The sequence below is a fragment of the Mauremys reevesii genome, linkage group 18 (assembly GCF_016161935.1).
Source record: "Mauremys reevesii isolate NIE-2019 linkage group 18, ASM1616193v1, whole genome shotgun sequence".
In the NCBI taxonomy this organism is placed as follows: domain Eukaryota; kingdom Metazoa; phylum Chordata; order Testudines; family Geoemydidae; genus Mauremys; species Mauremys reevesii.
Genome location: NC_052640.1, coordinates 6,550,646 through 6,574,964, shown reverse-complemented (window position 1 = coordinate 6,574,964; position 24,319 = coordinate 6,550,646). Strand labels below are relative to the sequence as shown.

The 24,319-nt window shown below is 40.0% G+C and overlaps 1 protein-coding gene across 9 annotated transcripts in view; it reads left to right on the top strand.

The window, feature by feature from the left end:
• BCL7A (BAF chromatin remodeling complex subunit BCL7A) overlaps positions 1 to 19,855 on the top strand; it is a 35,168-nt gene extending 15,313 nt beyond the window's left edge. For 7 of the 9 annotated variants that reach the window (XM_039505250.1, XM_039505244.1, XM_039505247.1 and 4 more), the window contains exons 2-8: positions 11 to 59; positions 1,873 to 1,954; positions 2,775 to 2,795; positions 7,866 to 7,962; positions 10,701 to 10,868; positions 15,033 to 15,154; positions 16,341 to 19,855. In XM_039505250.1, coding sequence (XP_039361184.1) covers positions 49 to 59; positions 1,873 to 1,954; positions 2,775 to 2,795; positions 7,866 to 7,962; positions 10,701 to 10,868; positions 15,033 to 15,154; positions 16,341 to 16,412 — 573 coding nt within the window. In that variant the 5' untranslated portion in view covers positions 11 to 48 and the 3' untranslated portion in view covers positions 16,413 to 19,855. The remainder of the gene's footprint in view (positions 1 to 10; positions 60 to 1,872; positions 1,955 to 2,774; positions 2,796 to 7,865; positions 7,963 to 10,700; positions 10,869 to 15,032; positions 15,155 to 16,340) is intronic. The other 2 variants (XM_039505242.1, XM_039505243.1) reach the window with 2 other exon arrangements.
• Positions 19,856 to 24,319: the final 4,464 nt, after the last annotated feature.

Genomic DNA, 24,319 nt, shown 5'->3' with positions numbered 1-24,319 from the left:
TGTTCTACAGTCTGTCCAGTGAAGATGCTGCTTTGAGGCTGCTTTGAGATGCTAACCAGGTACCTTGAACTTTTGGTTTTCCAGTGCAGCATCTCTAAGTAATATTTTGATGTAGGAGAAGACTAAAAAAACCTTGATGCTAAAATCCATTCTTGTTTCCATAACTTCAAAGGCTTTCTTAACTAGAGATGAGTTTAGATTGTCTTGTATCCTTAAAACAAACACACACCCTGTATCATGAGAATCTCTTTACAGGTTTGTTCTCCTTAGCATTTGCATGCTCTTATCTCCACTGCCATTTTTATCATGTTTAGGAACAGAATTCAAACTGAGTTCCAGTTAAATTGGTTTCTGACATGCTTTGGCCATTTGGTGTGAATGAATGGGTGGCGCTAAGCCACATTTTACAAAATTGTAATCTGAGAACTGAAGCGGGAAACCATTTAATCTGAATTGGAGTTTAAGTGCTGTTTTTAAATACAAATTTCAAACAAATGTCAGTGTAGACAAAGCCAAAATTTGTTACCGAAGTGCCATAAATAGTTCCTTTTATAAGCAGGAAAGAGGATCCCTTCAGGCAGATGAAGAACGAGGTTGACATTGTCAGTAGCCAAAAAGGGAAAAGATGGGAGGGTTCGGTGGCACTTCTAGAATGTGACTGCTGCTGATTCTGCAAGCCTTTCTTAAAAACCTTGGAGGAGATGTTATCACAAATGCACAGGAGTGACAAAGCTTTTCCCATCCTGCCAAGAACGTGTGTTTTACAATGTATTAAATAATAGATTTGGAATCCAGCTGTAGTGTTGTGGGGTTTTTAAAAAGCAAAAAACAAAAAAATAACCCACACCCAAAAGCCATAAATGTTTTGAAATCATACGAAATTAATTTTAGTTGTTCCTCAATAATCAGTGACATTAGTGTGTTTTTGCTAGGTTTTTAATCGATCTGTTTGCAGAATTTTATTTTGAATCCGCGAACCAGCAGTGATGATCTGTGACCTGAAAACTGATTACCAGAGACTAGATGAAATTTTTATGGCATTGTGGACCTTCCTTTAATGTTCTTGCGTAATGATTGTTCTCAGGGAGTCAGTCTCTCAGTTGTTCTCGGCATCCTTGTCATCTCCCCACTCTGTGTGTCTTCATAGCCCCATGTTGCAGTGGCACCCTCCGGACAGATTCCCTGTGCAACTCATCAGTGTCACTTCATGGTTGGCTGACTGGCTGGCAGGGGTCTTCATAGAGTGCTGTAGGCTATGCTCTCCCTCTTCCAGTTTTCCGAACCCCAGCTGGTCCAGGGAGCCAGGGTCCAAGAATCAGATTCTAGCCTTCTGCATGGCAGCACATATCGCTACCAATAGGCCAGCCTTAATTTCAAAGCTATTTGACATAGGTGTTGAGTGAACAGTAAAATTGCTACCAGAAAGTTTCTATCCAAAAATAAAATTTAAATGGTCAGACAGCATTTAGATTTCCAATATCACTAAATTTAACTATACAGCAACCAAAATACCATGCGTCTGAAAACTTCTGCTTTATACAAAGTTAAATAAAATTGAAACCATTGTAGTTGTGGTTTTGGTTGGCTAGCTAGAATTCTGCTTAACCATATCTCTAACCCAGGTCTCGTTAGTGCTACTGCAGTCACTCAGCTAAGCCAGTAACTGCTCTTAGAACTGTGAAGTTATTTGCAGGCTATAATTGGTTGTTTTTTAAATGCAGGTAATTGTATATACATACTTACAGTACTAAAGATGGTATAACCGATCATCTTAACTGTATGATAGCCCATTTAAATCCTTGACAACATAGTAGGTCATTTTGTGACTATGAAGTTTTTAATGTTAACTTCTCCTGCATTGTAATTTTATAGGGAGAAGAAATGGGTGACAGTTGGCGACACATCCCTCAGAATTTACAAATGGGTACCAGTAACAGAGCCCAAAGTTGATGATGTAAGTATTTCTGGACACCCTACAGATAGATATCTTAGAAGTTTTGGAACTGCAGACCAGTATTTAGTCAAGGTTGTAAGGGGACGTACTGTCTGTCCTCAGATCTCAAAGTTAATATTGGGTTGGGCCTTAGTACTTAAATAGAAGACTTCCAAGGGAAACTGAGGTTGCTGCAGAAAGTATTGTTGGTGATTCAGTAGGGTAGCACTTTTTCCCCCAAGTCTCATTCCAATATGTGACTTTTAAAGAGGTGCTGTTACTTTGAAAGCGAGTCAGTTTTTTAAAATAGTTAGTTATAGATTCTGCATCCCCACTTTCCAATTTAATCATATTTTCCTAATTGCAAAAAAAAAAAAAGATTTTCTCACCTTTTTCTTTTTGAAAGATCCATACAACCATCAGAGGAAAGTAACTTGTACAGCTAACTGTGCACAGTATGTATACTGTATTCTTGCTGTGCATCGTTAAACAGTTGCCATATCTCACAATAGAGACACCTTTATTTCAGTGTCTTATAAAGAGATTGTGTGTGTGTGTAGTTTATAAAGTGTTTTAGAATTCTTTGGTATAAAAGTGCTATGGAAATGTGAGGTATTATTGTATTGGTTAAGATGCTCAAGCCAAGCATTATAGAATGTTCTCTGCTATTGTAATGACTATTTTCTCCTGATAAGTAAGCATTGCACATGCAGCATATTGATGTTCTTACTGTGCAGTGCACTGTGAATTCACACTGTTTTTTTGCTATGATAGACACATGGCATAAAACAGCATTTATAATGAAAATAAAAATTAATAGCACTTATCTTTTCATCCGTAGATCTCAAAGTTCTTTACAAAGGTAAGTATGCATTATTACTCCCATTTTACAGGTGGATAAATTTGTGCAGAGAGAAATTGTGATTTACCCAAGGTCTCACACTAAGTCAGTGACAGAGCAGGGAAATATAACTTGGATCTTCTGAATCCCAGTCTGGTAACCAATCCACTGGACCATGTTGCCACTGTTTTAAATCTATAGCAGAGGTGTGAAATAAGTCACAGGTTGATGGAACTAATAGTTTAGTGGTATTAAACCTGTGGTCTGCAGAGACCCCTGGGGGACCACAGACTACGTCTAAGGGGTCCGCGAAAGGTGGTTGTTACCATAGTAGTTTTCAACGTGGTCTGCGGATCCCCAAGAGTCCGCACACTGCCTAAGATTTTCAAAAGGGTCTGCACCTCAATTTGAAATTTTGCAAATGAAAAAAAGTTGAAAACTACTGGTCTAGTAAAATGTCCAAAATAGTGGCTCTTAAAAAAGACTGAAGCCTGGATTCACACTACTCAAAAGCCAATTTCCAGGGCTTGCTCTGTCTTCTGATTGAGGTTATATTAAACGGAACCTGTTTCTTTACGTGACTTCAGTCATCTTGCAGAATCTGCTCTTTAAGGTGCAAGACATGCTACATCTACCCTGTTTAAAGAAGTCTCCAATCCACCAATCTGCCGTTTTCAGTTCAAGGCACCCTGTTTGGACAGTTCCTTTAAAGCAGCAGTTCTCAACCTATTTATTATTGTGGGCTGCAGGTTGAGAACCACAGTCTGCCATCCCCAGAGCACTATGCCCAGCGCCTCCCATTCAGAGACCCCTCCACAGAGTGGAGCCCTGGACGGGGGCTGGATGGCCACGGGGCAGCAGGGACCTCAGACCTTGCTGTACAGGGCCGGGCAGCAGCCCCGACCTTGGACCCAGCTGTGTGGCAGGGCAGCTGGGTGGGAGCCCGGACCCTGATCCCACATGGCAGCTGGCAGCCCCGACGCTGACCCCAGATGGCAGCCCCTGGATTCTGGACCCTTTACAGGGCTGGCTGGCAGCCCCAGACCCCCACAACGTGAGGCCGGCCCCTGCTGCGCTGGGTGGCCAGGCAGCCGGGAACCTGGACCCTGTGGTCTGGTGGCCTTTAGCACACAGCTGGGCCGCAGCTCTGTGCTAATTAGGCCGCTGCTTTAAATCAGTGGTTCTCAAAGCTGGTCCGCCACTTGTTCAGGGAAAGACTTTGGTGGGTCAGGCGGGTTTATTTACTTGCCGCATCCGCAGGTTCTGCCGATCGCAGCTCCCACTGGCCGCGGTTCGCCACTCCAGGCCAATGGGGGCTGCGGGAAGAGCGGCCAGCACATCCCTCGGCCCGCGCTGCTTTCCGCAGCCCCCATTGGCCTGGAGCAGCAAACCACGGCCAGTGGGAGCTGCGATCGGCCGAACCTGCAGACGCGGCTGGTAAACAAACTGGCCTGGGCCGCCAGTGGCTTTCCCTGAACAAGCGGCAGACTGGCTTTGAGAGCCACTGTTTTAAAGAACCTCTGTCACCACTAGATGGCAAGAAGAAGCTGCAAACATAGCCAGTGCCTATCCAACAGTCCAGCCCCCTGATTTTGACCTTCCAAGCAATCTGCGGCAAAGCTTAATTGCTTCAGATGTAGAGGGATCAAGTGTGCTGCACATGTCTATAAGCGAAGCCTTTGTGACTTTCCGCTTTGCTACTGTGGCCAGTTAGAAGATGTAGTTGATATACTTGGAGGCTGCATCCATTGCCGGAGCTACATGATTCCCTCATGGACTTGCACAACACCTTCCCTCAGCTGTTGAATGGTTGAGATATTTAAATTAACATGCCTGACTTGAATGTCTATGTAAATGTAATCGCAATAAAAAAAGTTGTGCTAAAGACTTCACTAGCTGACATGCTGCAAAGATTTCCAGAGAGTCTCTTGTATTTAAAAGTTTCTTCAAAGCTGAGCAGCTTGTGTGTGAAATAAGCTCCTGTCAGTTAGGATGCCTATTTTTTCACAGAAGTGTTCTGCATAGAAACTTTTTATCTCGTTGATAAGTGTTGGCACTAATTGGATTACTTGTTATACAGAGAAAATGATTGCTGTTATAATGTATGCTTTGTTAAATATATTTGAGTTGTGGGGGTTACAATTTCTAGGGTTTTTCCAGGCAAACTTTCCTGCATCTAAGCCTGTATCCAGCAGAATACTTCTGACATTTTTTTAAAAATGTCCTTCATAGTACATTAGTACTGAGTTCATAGACATATTCTGTGTGAGCATATCGTCTCTGCATAGGCGGATCCTCATTACAGTCAGTGAGGCTCTGTATTTGTCTGAGAGTCCTTTCACATGTAACCAGTTAGAATATTTGGACCATAATTTGGCATATTGGGCAAATAATCCTTGATTTTTGAGTCTAAGACTAATTGACAGAGGCCCTTTGAAACTAGGTCATTCTAACATTCACATGCTGTTGCAGCCTTGTTTAAGATGAAAGGGTCTCTGCCTTGTGGCACATGAGATCCCTGAACAGAAAAGAGCTATACATTTTGAGAGAACCTAAAGGAGGGAGGGCAAAATCTGGTTTTTTAATTTGGTCACAAGGATTATTCTCTATCTGCCCTTGGCCTACATGCACAGAAACAGATTAAGATACCCTCCTAGTGCTCATTAGAATGGTAGGATGGGGTCTTACTAGTGTGCCCTGCAATGTTCCGTGGCCCCAAAGGAAGTTGTATGCCATTTTAGGGGGCATGGTTAGTATCTCCTCCCCATCAATGCACATGGTGCTCCTAGGTCCACCTGAGCTGTTTTGGTGGGATGGTTTAGGAGCTGTTCACTCAGCTGCTACCCTTTTGCTCCCTCTGAAAAGAAACATAGTGCTTCTGGGAAGTGTGGCCTCCTTGATCCAGAGCTGTTAGATTTGTCAATAACTTTCCAAAATATGTATATGTAAGTGTTTGTATTTATGATGTATATTTTAATAGGGGGAAAAAACCTTTTTCCAAGGATAGAGAAAAGTGCCCCAGTGTCTGTCTTGTTGAAATTCTTCTGCAGCTTTAGACTATACTTGATTGTCTTCTTGTTTCTGTCCCTCATCGGAGAGTGTTGCCTGATCATAATGGGTTGGTTACTGAGCTGCTCCCTCCCTGGAGTCTGGCTTTTCATTCTCCTTTCTCTCAGCAGGAACTGGGTATTCCAAGAGCAGCGCAGCTGGCACTTTCTCCTAGGAGACCAATTACATCATCTCCTAATTGAAAATGCTGCATCCCTTTCTCGACATGGATTCATGTGGATGCAAACATCTCTTTTGTTGCTTTAACTCTTGCAGCTCCTGCCATTACACAGGACGTGGAGCAGGGGTGTGTGCATGAGGGACTGTCTTGCTGCTGCTGGGATTTCTCTTACTCTCATAATCCCTCCTGCTCCACCTTTTAGATTTAATGCAGAAACTACATTGTATATGGAGAAGGGAGAAGCCTCAGCAGCCTGGGTCAGTGGGAGAGAGGCAGGCAGGCAAACAACCATCCTTTCCATGTGAAAATTTTCAGTCCCCCACCATTACCATCATGCACACATTCAAAAATGAATGCAAAAAGTGAAGATGCTGTGTCCTAGGTGACTAGATGATAACCCGGAGCAGACTGTTGCTTCATAATACAGCCCTCCCAGGAGATAATAACCCCTACTCCATTCTCTCTCCAGAACCACTTCATACTCTTTAAAATACTTGGCACTTGCAGCCTACCAGTCTTTCATCTAGCGATCTCAAGGTGCTTTACCAGTAATGTTTGTCACTTCACTGTGAGGTAGATCACTGTTATCCCTATTTTCCAGAATAGGATACCGAGGTACAAAGCAGGGAATTGATTTACCCAAGTCTCCAGAATGGCAGAGTCAAAAATCATGTAAAGAATTCCCAAATCCCAGCCCTTACTCTAATCACGTTGCCTCCGCTTTTGGCTTCTAGGTTTTGGCAGGAATTCTCTTGATCTTGTCTTTCCTTTTCCAGTTGCCTTTGTCGCTCTTGGGAATGGGGAAAAACAGCAATAAAAATACTTTATTTTATTGCACCCAAAAACACCTTAATGGTGCATAATAAATTAAACTATACACCTATTGGAGTGGCCTGTTGGTGTATTATATACCTTCAAGCTTCCTGATACACCAGCTGTGGGGGAGGAGTCGTTCACAGTCTTAGCCCTAGGCAAAACAGATGGTAGGTTGAAAATAAAATGAGTTTTTCATTGTGTTCTGAAGGCCAGCAGAGTTCTGGCGAACATCCAGGGGGAACAAAGTATGTGTTCAAATACTTCTCTTTAGTAAATTTCTACTCCTCTCTCTAAAGAGAGCTGCCCCCAAGCATAACGTACAGGTGGGCTTCGGCTACAGAGTAGTATGACTGCACTTGGGAAAGGTGCAAAACTGCTAGGGCCTGTGCTATTGGTTATAGCACTGCAGTAAGCTATGGTAACATTTCTGTTATAAAGAGAGAGGTGTGGTATTTTGGTCTGTCCACAGAGCTGGCAACCAGCAACTCCCCAGTTCTGATCCTGATTCTTATGCAGCTCCTTCATTTTACCTTGGATAAGTCACTGGAGCATTCTGCCTCAATTTCTCTAGCTGCAAAATTGGGCGATAATAATGAGCTACCTCACAGGGGTGCTGTTATGTTGTGCAGTGGTTTTGAAGATGAAAAGCAAAGGTCTCCTGATCTGTGACTAGGGCTCCTAAGCACTACAGTATACAAATAATAATAATAATGTTTATAAACAGTAAACAATAATAATAATAATGTTTATAAACATCAGTAAACTTCTGATAATGGTTGCTCTTTTTTTTTTTGTCCCCCCTTCCGTGGGTCATAAAGAATAAACTGTGTAAGTGTTTCTCAGAGATTCTTATGGTGACTGTCTCATCAGTGTTCTTGGTCATTCTTGACTTGGCCTTATTTCCCACATGAAAATTATAAGCATGATATGCTTACAGGACTAATGCACTGAGCTGAAAGAGAGAGTTTTATACTAACACATGGATGTTGGTTTCCTGGCTAACTATTTGGTGACTTTAATTTTTGGGGGGTGTTTTTGTTTTTCAGAAAAACAAAAATAAGAAAAAAGGCAAAGATGAAAAATGTGGCTCTGAAGTGACCACTCCAGAGAATAGCTCTTCTCCAGGGATGATGGACATGCATGGTGAGTGGGACACGGCCAGCCCAGGCTACTCCGTGCACTGTTATAAAGGAAGTAACCAATGGACAAGATTCCTATTGGAATCAACAGGAGTTGCTGATGTGTACATGAGGGCAGAATTTGGCCAAGTGAGAATAAAGAAAAAGTGGTGCATGTCACTAGATCAGTGTGTGGTGTAAGTCATTAACGTTGATGGTGGTAAATGCAGTTTTCACTCAGGCTGCATGTAAAAGAAAATCCCTGTGTCTGCTGTGAGGGGAGCTAAGACGCTGAAATAAAATGTGAAAAGGACAAAAGAAAAATAAGCCCAGTTTCCAAGGTGCTGTTTCGCTTATCTCAGTGAAGTAGTAGCCTTGTGCAGCTTACAGACACGGCTTGCTTTGGCAGTGGAAAGCTAGTGAGTTCTTCTGTATGTATTTGCTAGCTCAGACTAGCTGCATATGTCTTCACAGTGTGTCTGTCCTTGAAGTGCACAGGTAACTGCTTAATAAAATACCCTGTTTTGCATTTAAAATATGATAAAATTTATCTTGAAACCGCTTTTTCAAATTTAGCAAAGCAGAGACTGTCCATTGAAGTATGTCTTAATAGATAGTGTGAAATGTTAATAATTTTTAATAACCTATGTAGGGAAGAAACATGCTCATTTATATACACACCTGTTTTTCCTCCCCAAAACTCCGAAGGAGCTGAAAGAATTTTGCTTAAAAGAAATTGTGGGGAGAGACTAAACACACAACTTCATCCCCAAAGTAAATATTTCAGGAAGTCATCAGAATATAAAACCAGAGAGCTATAATGGAATCTCTTTTGCAACTTCAGCTATGATTGTACTGTATGAGTATTGTAATAAATTGTTGGGAGGAGTGCTGTGATGCCTAATTTAGGATTTTAAGGCATTTTGGAGAGTTTTGGATGGACGGCTATAGAAATACAAAGAATTAAGGAAGTGGCTATGAGACTGGGCTATTGGATAGCTTGAATGTTGTGTACAATACCATATAAAACAGAATTCCTAATTTTGAGTTGTGACAGACAAAAATAACACAGGAGACTTTCTTGACAAGTAATTGAATCTTCAGCAAGATTTTTAAATTCATGAGAACTTTTGCTAAGAATCATCCTGGAAAATGAAAGTTCCTTTGTGTTATAATTGGTATGATGAAATAAGCACATTGAGCTAATGTTATGAAGAATGGAGAATCTTTATTTTTGGATCGCCTGCTTCTCTCACTTGTTTATACTTGTTTAACCCTATTGACTTTAATGGAGTTACTCCTGATTTACACCAGTGCAAGTTAAGAATTGGGGCAAAATTATTCTTTCAGTACCAAGAAAAAAAACACTACTCTCCTGTAGTATTTGCCACTGGGAAGACTTTTCCTTGATAAAATAAACCAAACCAGAAAATGAAATGTTCAGTTCCCAGATTAAATTCTGACAGATTAAGAAAAGCAAGGTGAATTGTTGTGTGTTACCATGGTTTCTATCAAAACGGCATCTGTACGGCTCAGCCATGTTGAAATTCCTTAATTTATGGATGTCTAGGTGACAGCAGTGGCCAAAGCCACTTCCCCACCTGAGTTTGAGTAGAAAGGTTTGACCTTTTGAAGATGCAGAATTTTAGCTTCAGCAATTTGCACCTTTGTCACCCATCTACACAGACTTCTAGTGTGACTTTGTCTTGGACAAGTCATTTAATCTTTGTCTCTCCTTTCCCCATTTGTAAAATGGGGATAATACTTTTTCCTTGCCTTTTTTCCATCTTGTCTATTTCAATTGTAAGCTCTTTGAGACAGGGACTGTCCTCAATTTTGTGTGGTAACTGTCTGAGTTGGGACCTGATCTCAGTTTGGGCCTTTAGGCCCCACATCAAAACAAATAACAACAATAAGTGTTCTCTATGGGAATACGCCTGAAGGCCCCATGAAAACTTTACCTGTTACAGAAGGATACTGTGTGCTTGATTAGCAGGTTGATTTATGGGGATTGTGTTACATGATCTGCACTGGTTGGCTGTCAGTTTCTGGTTGCAATTCAGCTGTTGGTTTGTACCTATAAAGTAGTTTGGGAGTGCTGCTTTCCTTGCATGATACCCCCACAGATGATGATAGATGAGGCACTCAAGCAGGTAGCCCCTGGTTTCCCCAGGAACTGGGTGCTGGTAGTGCATTCCTGCAGAGGGGCTCCTGATATTAGGATTTGCTTCTCCCTTTGACTTGAGGTGGCCCAGGTTTGTAGGCCTTCAGGATGCTCTGGAAGGCCGACCTGTTGTTTTGAGTAGAGGGAGGGGCATGAAGGAGAATATAAGTCTGCAGGGTAAGTATTAATAGTCCAGTTGGGTACTGATGCTCTTGATGGATGAACCGATAAAATATAGAATTCTGGCTTCCGATAAGAGATGTATATAAATCCAAGAATTTTGTGCTACTATTGTTTAGAGCCGTCTGTCACCATATTTGAAGAAATATACACTATAGTTAAGCAGCACTGTGTACAAAATAGGGCATCAGAGAATGTCTGTTGAGTGAAGGGGACTTAAGTGTAAAGAGTCCTACTTACCTGTGAACCTGAACAGTCCTCAGCTTACTCAAAATTCCCACTGAAGTCACTGGGATGGCAAGTCATGCAGGATCACATCCAATATTAACTATGCAATGATGCATAAAAATATATAACTTCAAGAAGAGCCAAAATGTTCTGTTTCATTCACTTTTCATCAAGGTAGAATTTTTTTCCAGATGACAATAGCAACCAGAGTTCAATAGCTGACGCTTCTCCAATAAAACAGGAGAACAGTAGCAACTCAAGTCCAGCACCTGAGCAGAACTCAGCAACACAAGCAGATGGCACTGAAGTAAAGTCTGATGAAACTCAATCAGATGCAAAGGAGCAACCTGGTTCAGAAGGTAATACATATAGATATATCTTGTGCCTGCAGCTTTTCTAATAGGAAGCACTAGTTTAAACGAATACTTAAGTTCAACATTCTTGATAAGAAAGAAACTCAAATAATAAAAGTGGAACAGAGTGACTGGCATGTGATACAAAACACAACCGTCCATTCTTCCAAAACAACAAATACAGCTCATAAAACAACTCACAAATCAAAAATGATGAGTTGCCACAGTCCACGTGTTATTAGCTATTTAACTTCTCCATAATCATGTCTAGTTGGCTTAAGTCTTCTAAACTTCATTGCTGTGTAAATAAGAGCAAAGTCCTCGGTATGTAAGTATTTTATTTATGTATTTAAAATTCCTATTGACTTCACAGGGAGCAAGAACAGGTTTAAACTAAATTACAAAATTAATTTCTTCCATGAGAGTTCCACTGACTTCAGTGGTAGCTGGTCCAGGTCTGAAATCTTTATTGCATCTAGATGTCTCATGGATCCAAAATAGAGTGGAAAATATTTTTCTGCTTAGTTTTATACCTTAGAAATTCAGGTCCTGCCTAGGTTAGAGGACTGTGAACTAGTGAAATGGTTACATCATAAGAGCTAAACAGGTGAAAATTGATCTGCTGAGAGGGGAAGAGATTATTGACTTTAAAACTTTTTTATTATGTAAAATTTATCTAATGTCAGTAACTGAAAATTAACATTTTAAAGGAAGAAGTTGCTTCAGTATTCAGCATCCTTGGGCTTTCTTGAGAACTCACAATAACTCTCTTATATTGCTCATTGATGCTCCAGTGAAAGCAGGGAAGGTCAGACTTGACATCCCAGATATTCTTAAGGTAAAAAACAAACAAAGGAGGGGAGAAACCTTAAAATAAATAAACCTTTTCGCTTTAATCCATACCAAGAAGCAAAAAATAGGCATAAACCCCAATCTTAAAAAATCCTTTGTAGGTCACCATTTAGACATTTATTAAAGCCTTGATCCTGTCAGGTGCTCAGCCAGTGGAAGTTGAGGATGCGCTTCACCTAACATGATTGGGCTCTAAATGAAAATGGAACTAACAAATACTGATATTTTGTAACTTTTATGTATACATTTTCATTTTAACTTTACTTTTTTTAATTCGCTTTGCTACATTTCTTTTAAAGCTAACTCTGAATTTGTATGCCCAGTTTTCTAAAAAGTACATAATTTATTTTATTTGCTGTGCAGAAAAACAGCCAAACACGATGTTGGTGAAACTGTTTTAAATCTTACTTTGTTAATGCTATATTTCTTTGGTGCCCTGTAAAATTTTAGTAACTGAAACATTTGTTGTGTATTTATGCAAAATCTTATATTGTGATGTTTTGAAAGAAACCATTTTCTCCTCCTTATTATAATAGATACAATATACTCTTAACAGCATTCTAATAATCTGGTTGCAAAATTCCTGCCATAACAAAGCATTTAAATTGTCCTTGGTAAATCTCTTACTACTGATTCAGTTCTTAACTCAGTAGATCCAATATCCAATTTAAATGTAGATCAGTTATCTCAGTAATATTACAACCATGTATATCATGCGATCAGTTATCTCAGTAATATTACAACCATGTATATCATGCTAAATACCTTCAGTAACTAGAATGTAACTGTTAGATGCAGGGCAATTTGGCAGCTAAATCACTACCAAAGTAGACACAGGAAAGCCAAATTTTATAAAATAGTATTCTCAACTGACTGCTCACTGAGAACTGTATGGATTTACTGCCAGATGGTAAACTTGCCTTTAACTTGTTCATGGGTGAATTCAGCTGATTACATAATGTACATGCTCCCATGACTAAATTTAGGTTCAAGAAAATTTTTTCTTTGGGTTGATTCCAGGGCTATTACTGTGAAATGAGAGGGAGAAGCTAGGGCAAAATACATACTAATCTGGCCTTTTGCTGGTTGGATACTGTGTTTAATTAGGGATTCTAAATCCAAATAACCCATCATCCATTGGAGAATGATGCTGTTTGATCGAATAGCTTTGATTGTGACATTGCCAAGCTGAATTTAAATAGCAGGTAACAAATTAAGGACCCAAATCCCGCTGTACATCTTGTGTGACTATTTTGAAGTCATTGGGGAAGCTTAGGGGAAGAATTGGCCCCTAAGTGCTTAAAATCAACATTTTTATAATGAACAAATATTTTAGAATGCTTTTCTATGTACACTAATTATTGGCAGGTCTGAATGACTCTGAGGACAGGTAATAGGTAGGGCCCTACCAAATTCACGGGTGTGAAAAATGCATCACAGACTGTGAAATCTGGTCCTTTATGTAATTTATCCTATACTATACAGATTTCACAGGGGAGACTAACGTTTCTCAAACTGGGAGTCCTAACCCAAAAAGAGGTTGCAGGGGGGTCGCGGTATTGCCACCCTTACTTCTGTGCTGCCTTCAGAGCTGGGTGGCCAGAGAGCAGCGGCTGCTGGCCAAGACTCCAGCTCTGAAGGCAGCAGCACAGAACTAAGAGTGACCAGGCCATGCCGTGCCATCCTATCCTTACTTCTGTGCTGTTGCTTGCAGCAGTGCTGCCTTTAGAGAGTGCGTGGTTGAGGAGCGGCGGCTGCTGACTGGGAGCCAAGCTCTCAAGGCAGTGCTGCTGCAAGCAAGAGCGCAGAAGTAAAGGGGGCAATATTGCGACCTCCCAGTCCCATTTTGGGTCAGGACCCCTACAGTTACAATACTATGAAATTTCAGATTTAAATATCTGAAATCATGAAATTTATTATTTTTAAAATCCGATGACCGTGAAATTAACCAAAATGGACCGTGAATTTGGTAGGGCCCTAGTATTAGGACATGGATCCTTTCACCTAAGGATCACCGGGATCAGGCACTTAGACTATAGCGAGTCTTCACATGCATGAATTCGAGATGGGCCAAATGTAGGTCTCATCTGCTCTGTAAAATCAATCATGTCAAGGACCTGTGTATACCACAATAGCCTGCTTGTGTGCAGATGCACACAAGGTTAAAACACGGTTAGGTCTTCTAATGTAGAGAGAAGTGAACTGTAGTTTAACAGTATCAGAAAATTGTGCTGTAGTACAAAAGGAAATAAAGCCCCTGCTCAGAACTGCTTTTAATCTGGAAGTACTGAAGACTTAGTGTTTTCTTATAGCCACACAAACAATTCTATGGCAATTTAGAGAACCCCCCCCCAAAAACCCCAAAAACAAACATCTTGCATCTGACTGAGTCATTTTGAGAAATATCACTCTTCAGACCACAGTCAATAAAAGATTTTCTGGAGAAGGCTTGCCTTTTGGTAACTTTATGTGCAAAATTTCAGAAGTTCAGTAAAGAACTTTTAAATCTTACCCTCTTTTTCTTGGGGGATTTGAGAATTTAAAAAATATGAATTAGAATATAGAAGTGATTGGTATAGAGAGTGGAAGAAAGGAATCTATTCAAAAGCTGCTTATTAGAGTGAGCAGCAATGAAAGTTGGAACCAGGTAGGAACCATTGCAAACTTGAACATCTAGGGGAGATTTCCCACAAACATCCAATAGACTTGAAAAACTTATAACCTTATTGATGAAGCTAGATTTCTAGATACTGTGTTAGAATAATTACGTGCCACTTTTTGTAGGAATAGGTTTTAAGTGTCCTGGGGGTTAAATTCCAGTTCGGTAATTAAGTTCTCCCTATCTAGCCGCCGTGGCCTCCCACCCAAGTTTGTTGGATAAGTTATTCTTTTACTTCCTGTCTCCAACCCTCCATCCCACAGGTAGCTGCATTTCACTACTGGTTGTAATAATTTCCATATTATTTATTTATATACTTCATCTACTTATTTTGAAACTTTATTCATGTGTGCCAAGTACATTGAAATCTTTGTGTAATACAAGTGTGGGTCATGACTGCCTCTAGTGGCTGGTCCAAGCTACTTCAGCCCTTACTACTAAAAGAATTCTTTAGTTTAGCTAAAGTGGCAGAAGCCTGTGGTTTGGGTGCTGAAGATTATGGGTTCAGTCCCCGCTGATAATTCAGATGTTATTGTGTGAATGCAATCACAACTGGCTATATTTGAATGAAAGGTATTATATGTACATTAGCATTAGAGAGTAAAAGCTTGAATTGAAAGTTTATTCTTCATGTTTAAAACAAATTTTTACTCTTTCAGATACTTCTGATGAACAGAATTCACAGTCTTCAATGGAAAATTCCATGAATAGTTCAGAGAAAGCAGAAATTCAATCCTCTGGAGAAAATGATATAACTACAGAGGCATCTAAAAACTCTCAGGTAATTTTAATTAAGTACAAAAAAGCTACTTTTACAAATGTCTTTTCCAAATTAAATATCAATATTAAAAAAAAGTTTAAGAAAAACTGTCAGGAGACCAATCACGCTTACATTTATTTTCTTAGCTGTGTTACTAAGATCACCTTGAATCATAGAATATCAGGGTTGGAAGGGACCTCAGGAGGTCATCTAGTTCAACCCTGTGCTTAAAGCAGGACCAATCCCCAGACAGATTTTTTGCCCCAGATACCTAAATGGCACCCTCAAGGATTGAGCTCGCAACTCTGGGTTTAGCGGGCCAATGCTCAAACCACTGAGCTATCCCTCCCCCCTGGACTATTAACAAATAATTTTAAATATCTGATGAGCTTTCACCATTCATTTGGCCTTTTGTTTCAATTTCATTCACCTTTAACAGTAAGAATACTGATCAGTTTCACTTTCAGGCTCCTCTGCACCAGCCCAAGTCTGATATGTAAGGAAATGTTACAATCCAAATAAGAATATTTTTATTTACTTACAATCCAGTAGGCTGTGCCCAAAATGTATCCCTTTAATTTCCATTTGGAAATAAATATATTGTCTTTATAAAGCAGAACAGCTAATAGAGCTGGCAAAATTGTAATGCTAATAAACTCAGTGGGTCAGATTTTGGTTTGAGGTATGTGTATGTGTGCAGAGCCATGGCTGGGAGAGGGGTTGTGGCTTGGGAATTATCCCACCTAAATCTGCACTATGGGTCCTCTCAGAGAGTTGGTGGTGGTTTTACGTCTGAGTGCACATGTGCCCACTCCCAACCTCACGCACCCTGTCCTGCAGAAATTGCTGCTGCTACTAGAAGGAGTAACTTCTGGTCTTTGGTTTTTGTTGTGGCTGAGTATGGAGCTGAGGTAAGTCACAGTCTAATCACATGTTACTGCTGTTGCTTTGGAGTGTATACAGTAGCTTCATGCCTGGAATCAGGATTTTGCCCTTTCTGACTAGGTAACAGCAAGACCAAGCAACGTGATGTTTAGAAAGGTGATTTCAGGAAGTGTGTTTATTCGGTTATGTCATTCACATCCTAGGATATTTTGTTTCCCCCAAGTAACATGAGAGTACTCAATTTTTTTTATTTTACTCTGATGTCTACAGCATCTAAGATTGAGTCCAATGATAACATGAATTTTCTCTCTTTCCTGTTAAGGACTCTGAAGGAGTGCCACCTTCTAAAAAGATGAAAGTAGAGGCTTCCCAACAAAATGTTGAAGAGATTTAGACTATAGATTTTCCTGATCAGTTTTTATGTAAGGTACATCAGTGGGCTTAATCATAGAACAACTTTACTTAAGCATCTTCTCTTGGATGAGGACAGAACTCCTAACTTTTCAAGTTACCAAGCAAAAATCCAAGAAAACCTAGCAAAGGTTTAACTTCTCAGACACTGAAAACTTTTTCCTGTGAAACAAACATTGAGAACTTTTAAGTTACTGTCTCTGAAATGGTTGGAGTAAACAACTCAGGAGGGGTCTACGCACTGTTTCTAAAGTCAAAATTACAATTATGTTGCTGCTGTTTTTTATTTTTTGTTTTGTTTTTTTCCATTTCTCTATTTAACAATGTAAGATATTTAAGGATGGTACAGGTCAGGTATTAGCTTTCATGTGAAGTTCATTGTTCTGGCGTGATGTCTGCTTTCGTTTTGTGCCTTGTGTTCTGAAAACAGTGCTAATTTTTAAAGTTGTTTTGCAGCTGTCTCCTTTGCAAAGTGGCCTATATTTGTATAATGCCATGTAGTAAGTTTTTCTGTTTTTTTTTTTTTTGTTTGTTTTTAAATTTTAAATCCCTGGTGCTTAAAACTTAACAAATAGAGATAAAATTGATCTGGAAGCCATTTTCACACTTGGAGTCCAAGGAGACAAGCGTCATTTTATTTTTTTGCAACTACAGTGGAGACCTTTTATTGAATGCCCAGCATTCGCAAACTGTAAATCTGGTCTTTTAAACTATTCTTAACTTCATCGGAAGTTAATATGATTTATTTACCATTTATATTCCAGATCTGAATAAATTTAATAGAAGTAAAGTAGATTAAGTAATAGGTCCAGATCTCTGTACTGGGTACAGTAATTGTTTTATTAAAAAGTTCCACTATAAAGATAGGATCAAAGGGATTGATGTGCAACAAATGATTTATTCTGATATCAGGTTTTCACTGAACTGGATTTCATTGTACTGTTCTTTAATAAGATGTTTACTGATATATTCCAGGCTATACTGTATTTGGGATTTTTTTAAACTTTCAGCTAGTCTTTGTAAATAAGTCTTATTTCCATAATCTCTACATTACTGGTAGAAATTATCCTTTCTTTTCAATTATGTTGACGCGTGCTTATGCTAGGCTTGTTTGAGAGGCTGTGAGCACGTGTCACTCCCTTCAAGTCAATGGCATTTAGAGATGCAGAGTATCTACATGGATCAGGCCTTTAAGGGCCTGATATTGCAGTGGGCTTATTACTTCCAGGGAGGTGCCAAGCCTCTTCAAAACCGAGTCATGTCCGTGGTAACTACTTGTGTGACTAAGGAATATTCACATGAGGTGTTGTTCAAATGTTGCTGGATTGGGCCTTAATCTTCATTCACTCTCAGAGGGAGATGGGTCTTGTAATTTAAAACCAGATCCCACATCTCCAAAAATTGTGCAGTGTGTGTAATCTGAGAACTGTAAATATTTTTTAAAATGATAAATCTTCCTGTCCACGCATTTTCATAATTAGCTCTTTGTAAACTTGCTTATTTCTGAATTCTCCAATGGTGAAAATGGCTTGAGCGTTGACTACTACATTGCATTTGCAATTACCACCTTAATTATGAAGAACAATTGGGAGTAGGAGAGGAGTGAGGAGCCAATGCTGACCTTCCGTAAAATGTCTGTTGGATTAAACTCCAAAGTGACTTGCTATGCTCAGTTTGGGAACTTTTCCTTTTTTGTTGAAATAAACCTTTTTGGAACTCAACTAAATAAAATTTCGTTGCAAATCATTCATGAAACCAGTGTGCTCCCTAATAAGTTTTTGGGTTCTCTGGTCAGATCATGAAGTCCATTAACTTTCTGAAAATAAGGAACCGAGGAGCCAAAAGTTATATTTGCACAATAAACATATTGGAATGGTAGAGTAATTTCTCTCTTGAATTGTGTGTATGCTTAAAAATGTTGAAAACTGGTCAATGGCTATCAGTTTGTATGTATATTACACTCAGATTTAATTGATATTTTGTGAGAAAAATTCTATTTGATATATAAAATGGGCAAATTAAAAAAAAATCAGACTTTTAAAAACACCGATTCACTAGCATTTTAATTTTGAATGCTAAAACTACATGAATCTGATGCCACCTTTGACAAGTAGTCATGTTTACTGATCACCATCTTCAGATGCATCCCAAAATGTTTTTAATTTTGATTTTTCTACAGGTTTCCGAAGGGGTAGATAAAGCTTTTTGATTTCAAAGCTGATTCCTGTACTTTGGGAAGAAAAATATAAATAGCACTAAAATACCTCAAATTTTTCATTAGATAGAAATGTTTATTGGCATTACTGACACCAACAGGTTTAACTATAAAATTCCTTCTTTTCCTCCTGTGGCTTCTGCTCAGAACTGTGTCCATTGTACTGTGGCTTGGAAAACAAACCAGCTATTGCTAGTGGCTTTATTTCTAAAATAGTAACTTTTTATTTACAGCTTATACAAAATACATTCAGAACTTCTTTTAACCACAGATTCTAGTGACAACAGACAATTGAAAAAGCAGATAGGTTTGGGTTCCTTAAATCTGTTAGTGTCATTCTCTAAGAAGAGAGACCTTGACATTACCTGGTATGAAGAAATCCAAAATAATGTATAAGACTGTTATTAGTCTTTCTTTGAAGTGCCTGATAACATTAATGGGCCAGTGGATGTGATTAAACACATTTTAATGCCAGAAAGTACAGATGTGACCAGACCAGAACATAGGATCCAAATCTACTTGAGGTTTAGAACCGCATGTAGATTCAATGTTTTGGCTTGCACCCATCTCTACCAGAAATTTGTTTTATGAACTCACTGTAAAAGAGTGTATTGAAAGCATTGAGACATGAAGCAGAAGGGTAGTTGTAATTTACTTCGAGGTAACTGAAAGTTCTCATACAGCTAATGTTTTAGAAATAGTGCAAATATCAAGAAGTGCTTCCTTGCTACATGCTGAATGTTGGAGCTTCAGTTACAAAAACAAAAGAAACTAGAAGCAAAAAAGTAAATTAGCTTAGGTTGTGGAACACATGAGAAGGCCTTCCAAATAAGCGATTTACGCAGCCAAACGTTTTATAGCAGAACTATTCCTTGGAATTTTTATGCTTGGGAAAGTAGTTGTTAAACATTCCAAAAAGTGCTGGCACTTACAAAACAACAAATCAGCAAGGCAGTATAAAATATTGGTTTTGGGTGGCTATCTTCATACATAAACATTGTCATGTTTTGGAATGTTCTTTATATCTAAGGGTCTGTTAGAAGATGTAAAGAATTCTGTTTTTTTTTTCCCAATACCTAATCGTTTTCCATCTTATGATTTTTGTGTGTGTTGTACAGCAGTATAATTTTTCACTTATTTATTCCATCAGTAGCTATGGTTTGTACAATGTACAATGGTTTCATTTAAAAAATAAAATTTAAAAATCACAACATGAACATTGCGTGAATAATTTTTGATTAAGAAATTTAAATCTAAGAAGTTCAGTTTGTTTCTAACTTAAAATAAATTTCAGTTTTTAAATAGATTTTTTTTTAAATTGTGCATTCAGTGGTGTCTGATTCTATAATACGTAAAACAAATATTGCAATCTTCCTGTTTCTTACTGAACAACAGTGTCGTAATACTGCTTCATTACGACCTTGCTAAGTTGCATGGATGAATGAGTGGTCTCATGGAATTAAAGTAGTGAGTAAACAAATCCAATAAAAGAGCAAGATTACTGGATCCCACAATGTACTCTGATTATTTAAAGTGCTGAGTATTGCTTTGATACTTCACAGGGTCATACGTTGTAGTGTATTTTGTAAAAGAAGCAAAAAAACTTGTAATGCACACAAATCACTGTAGTGATGTCTTGTTGAATTTTCCTGAGAATTGGGGAAACCATTAGTGCAACTTCTGTGAAGTGACTGCAGATTAGTAAAATTCCACTGTATGATATCTTGCTCCCTATCAGTGTGCTCTGCAGTGTACAGACAGATGTGGCCTCTACCCTAAATGCCCATATTTCCCAGTTTTTTCAGGACACTTGAAATGTTCCAATTTTCATTTCATTAATAATTTGTTAGAACTACAAAATGTTCAAGATGTATTGCTGTACCAAGTACCATTTGGTCTGTGTTTACTGGGAACACTCAGTCTAGTAAAACAAGTGTTCAGTGTGATAAACACTGTTTTGGAGTGAATGGAAAAGTTGAAAAATTATGCTTTTTCTTGAAGTGAATATTAATGTCAATTGTTCATTGTTATATGACAAATTTATTCAGACACTTGCTGGAAAAAGTCCTGTACTTAGAAATATACCTGTGTCCCTGAGTCAGGAACTGGCAATAGTAAAGTCAGCACATACAAAAAAACACTTTAAAAAGTATATTTCATTACCCTAAAAAGTTGCTGTAAAAATGCCGTGTTTTAATTTTGAAAACATGGTCACTTTTTTGAAAACATGGTCACTGCCCCAAAGATCTTACATTCTAAATTAGACTATATAGATCAAGCATATTTACACATTGAATGGCCTGATAGGACTTCACTCACAAAGTTGTGCTGATGGAGGTTTTATTTTAATACAGTGCTCACACTTTTAGTGCATTATCTCAGGCTTCATAGAAGGTGTGTATAAAAGGGGGATTTTCATGAAGAGAATTTATGCTTGTTGTACAAGAAAGAAAACTATTCCAGTCATAAAGGATGGAGGGAAAGGTATGAAGTGAAGTGAGAGAGAGAAGTCCCTTTGAGCAAAATAAGCTATACCAGTAATAAAACAGTATAACTGTTTACACTATGGACTTTTGTTGACACAGTTCTGGTGGTTGCAAATTGTACCTTCTCACACCCCCTCACTGACATAGCTGTGCTGCCAGAAGTTTATAGTGCTGCCTGTAGAGACTAAAACTAGGAGAGGGGAAGTTAAGACAAAGTGCACAAGGTGTGTGGGGGGGGGGCGGGGAATTGTAGTGGGTGTCCTACATGAATGAGTGTTAGTAGGACTGTGCTCTAATTCTGTATGTGTTGTACGGTTGACTATGGATATATGTAAATACAGGTATGAACATGAGAATCAAAGTATAATTGACCAGTCTAGATTAAAGTCTCATTTGCTGTTCACCATTTACACTTGTTTATTTTATTCAACCTGGACTGTTAAAGTATTACCTTTTAATAGAGAAAGGTATTAACTGTCCAGGTAAAAATATGTAAAAAGAAATAACCCATGTGATTTTTAGCCTGACAGTGTCCAAACAAGATTACATTTTGGACAGCTAACTGGTGGTGTGGGGCTAGTGGGCCTTTCCCCAACTTTGGTTGCTTATATTTTGTGTTTTTAACATGGGCCCAGAAATAATTGGCAGCAGAATCCTAGAAAAGACATTGTCTCAGGTAGACTACCATCCCATGACTTGTGCTGGATTTTTCTTTCTCCTCTTGCACATTTTTCTTGTGTCTTGTGCAGTCCACTTTTAACTGTCCTAGTCACTGAGGTGTCCGCCACTTCTCCCAGGAAAGTGTAGTAAGAAATTTAATGGGTGCCAGTTTTAGTCATCCTGTGACAGTTTTCACCTTAAGGGCCAGAGCCTTTTCACCTTATGTGAGGTACTTATCATCCCCAGTTCCCTATACACTTTGGGCCAGGGACTTTGATCTGCGCTTTTTTTGTCTAGCTTTTTCCACCCACTGTAAACTGTTCTATAAAATAAAAAAATAATTCCCCAGTCTAATCAATGATACTGTCCAGACTCCAAAGAAAAGGCACAGTTTAAACTTGATTTGGTTTTTTAATTGGTGTCCACTAGGAGGAGTAGAGAGCAGTTCTCTTCTGTTTGCAATGGACTATAGGAGGAAGGGCAATCACAGCCAGCCAGAGCCCTACAGGACTAGCTAGAGCAGTGGTTCTCAACCTTCCCAGAGGTACACTTTCAGGAGTTTGATTTATCTTGCATACCCCCAGTTTCACCTCACTTAACCACTTGCTTACAAAAACCAGACTTAAAAATACAAAAGTGTCACTGTTACTGAAAAATTGCTTACTTTCTCATTGGAATATAAATATTGTACTTACATTTCAGTATATAGTATGTAGAGCAGTATAGAGTCATTATCTATGAAATTTTAGTTTGTACTGACTTTGCTTGTGCTTTCTAGGGTTGATCCTGCTTTGAGCAGGGGATTGGACTAGATCAGTGATTTTCAAAGTTTGGGTTGCAACCCAGTACTGGGTCGCGGCATGTAAGGCAGTGGGTCCCCCTGCTCAGCACCCAGGGACTCTAGCGGTTCGGGGCAGCACCGCCAACTGGGATGTTAAAAGTCCCATCAGCAGTGCTGCCCAGCTAAGGTAGGCTAGTGCCTACCTGTTCTGACACCGCGCTGCACCCCAGAAGCAGCCAGCAGCGGGTCTGGCTTCTAGGCCAGGGGGCTCCGCACACTGCCCCAAGCACTGGCTCTGCACTCCCATTGGCTGGTTTCCGGCCAGTAGGTGATGGGGAGGCGGTGCCTGTGGGCGAGAGCCATGTGGAGCTGCTTGTGTGCCTCCACCTAGGAGCCAGACATGCTGCTGGCCACTTCTGGGGTGCAGCGCAATCCGCGGTGCCAGGACAGCCTGCCTCTGCACCCCAGCTGTGACGCTGACTGGGAGCCCCAGAGATAAGCCCATGCCCCAGCCCTGAGCCCCCCCAAACTGAGTCCCTTCCTGCACCCCAAACTCCTCATCCCCAGCCCCACCCCAGAGCCTGCACCCCAGCCCAGAGCCCTCTCCCACACCCCAAACCGCTCATCCCCAGCTCTGTTGGGTTGTGGGTATCAACAATTTTCTTCAACTGGATTGCCAGAAAAAAAGTTTGAAAACCACTGGACTAGATGACCTCCTGACATCTCTTCCAACTCTGATGTTCTGTGATTCTATGTAGCCTGTTGTAAAACTAAGCAAATATCTAGATGAGTTGATGTGCCCTCTGGAAGACCTCTGTGTACCCCTGCTTGAGAACCACTGAGCTAGAACATTTCAAGGCTGCAGGCAGCTCTGGGGTGGCATTGCGTGATTGCTAATGGGATAGGAGTGCAGGGGGAGGGGTTGTTGCAGCAGCAGGGTGTTAGTCACAGCTGAGACAGAGCCAATCCAGAAGTTTCTGTGTGTTTGGAAGAGATGCATCTGTCTCCCATCTTCATTGTAAATAACCCAGTTGTCACTTTGCTATTAAGCCATAATGTAACTGCCTTTCAGCCCTGTGTAGCTAGGGAGAGAAAGGTCAGTGGAGAAAGTTCTCCTGGCCCCACTCTGTACATATGGAGGGGAAGCGAAAATGCTGCCTTTTGGTTTGAAACTATGCGCTGTATTGCAACAAAGCCATGCAGGGTGTAGTGAGGTTTTTGTAGTGTTGGTATGTAGGGAGTTGGTGTGGCAGGGGCCATTGTAGTGTATTTGGAGGATGTGCCAGAGGAATTGCAGTGAGTTGTTTGGAGGATGGCAGTACAGGCCTTAGCATCATAGAACCATTGGGCTAGAAGGGACCACAAGGCTCATCTAGTCTAACCCCTTGCCATGATGTAGGATTTGTTATGTCTAGTCATCCAAGACAGATGGCTATCCTGCCTTCTTTCAAAAACCTCCAGTGAAGGAGCTTCCTCAACCTCCTGGTTCTTTGGGGTGTTCAGTGGGAGCAGGGTACTACCCTGCATCATCCTGTCTGACCTATAGAGTGCAAGTTCCTGCCCCCAAGCGTTCTCTTTTGTCTGTACAGCAGCTAGGACAATGGAACCCTGATCCTTGATGGCGGTTCCCAAATGCAGGGCTGCCCAGAGCGGGGGACAAGTGGGGCAATTTGCCCTGGCCCCTGCAGGGGCCCCCACGAGAATATAGTATTGCAACTTTTTCTTATGGAAGAGGCCCCCTGAAATTA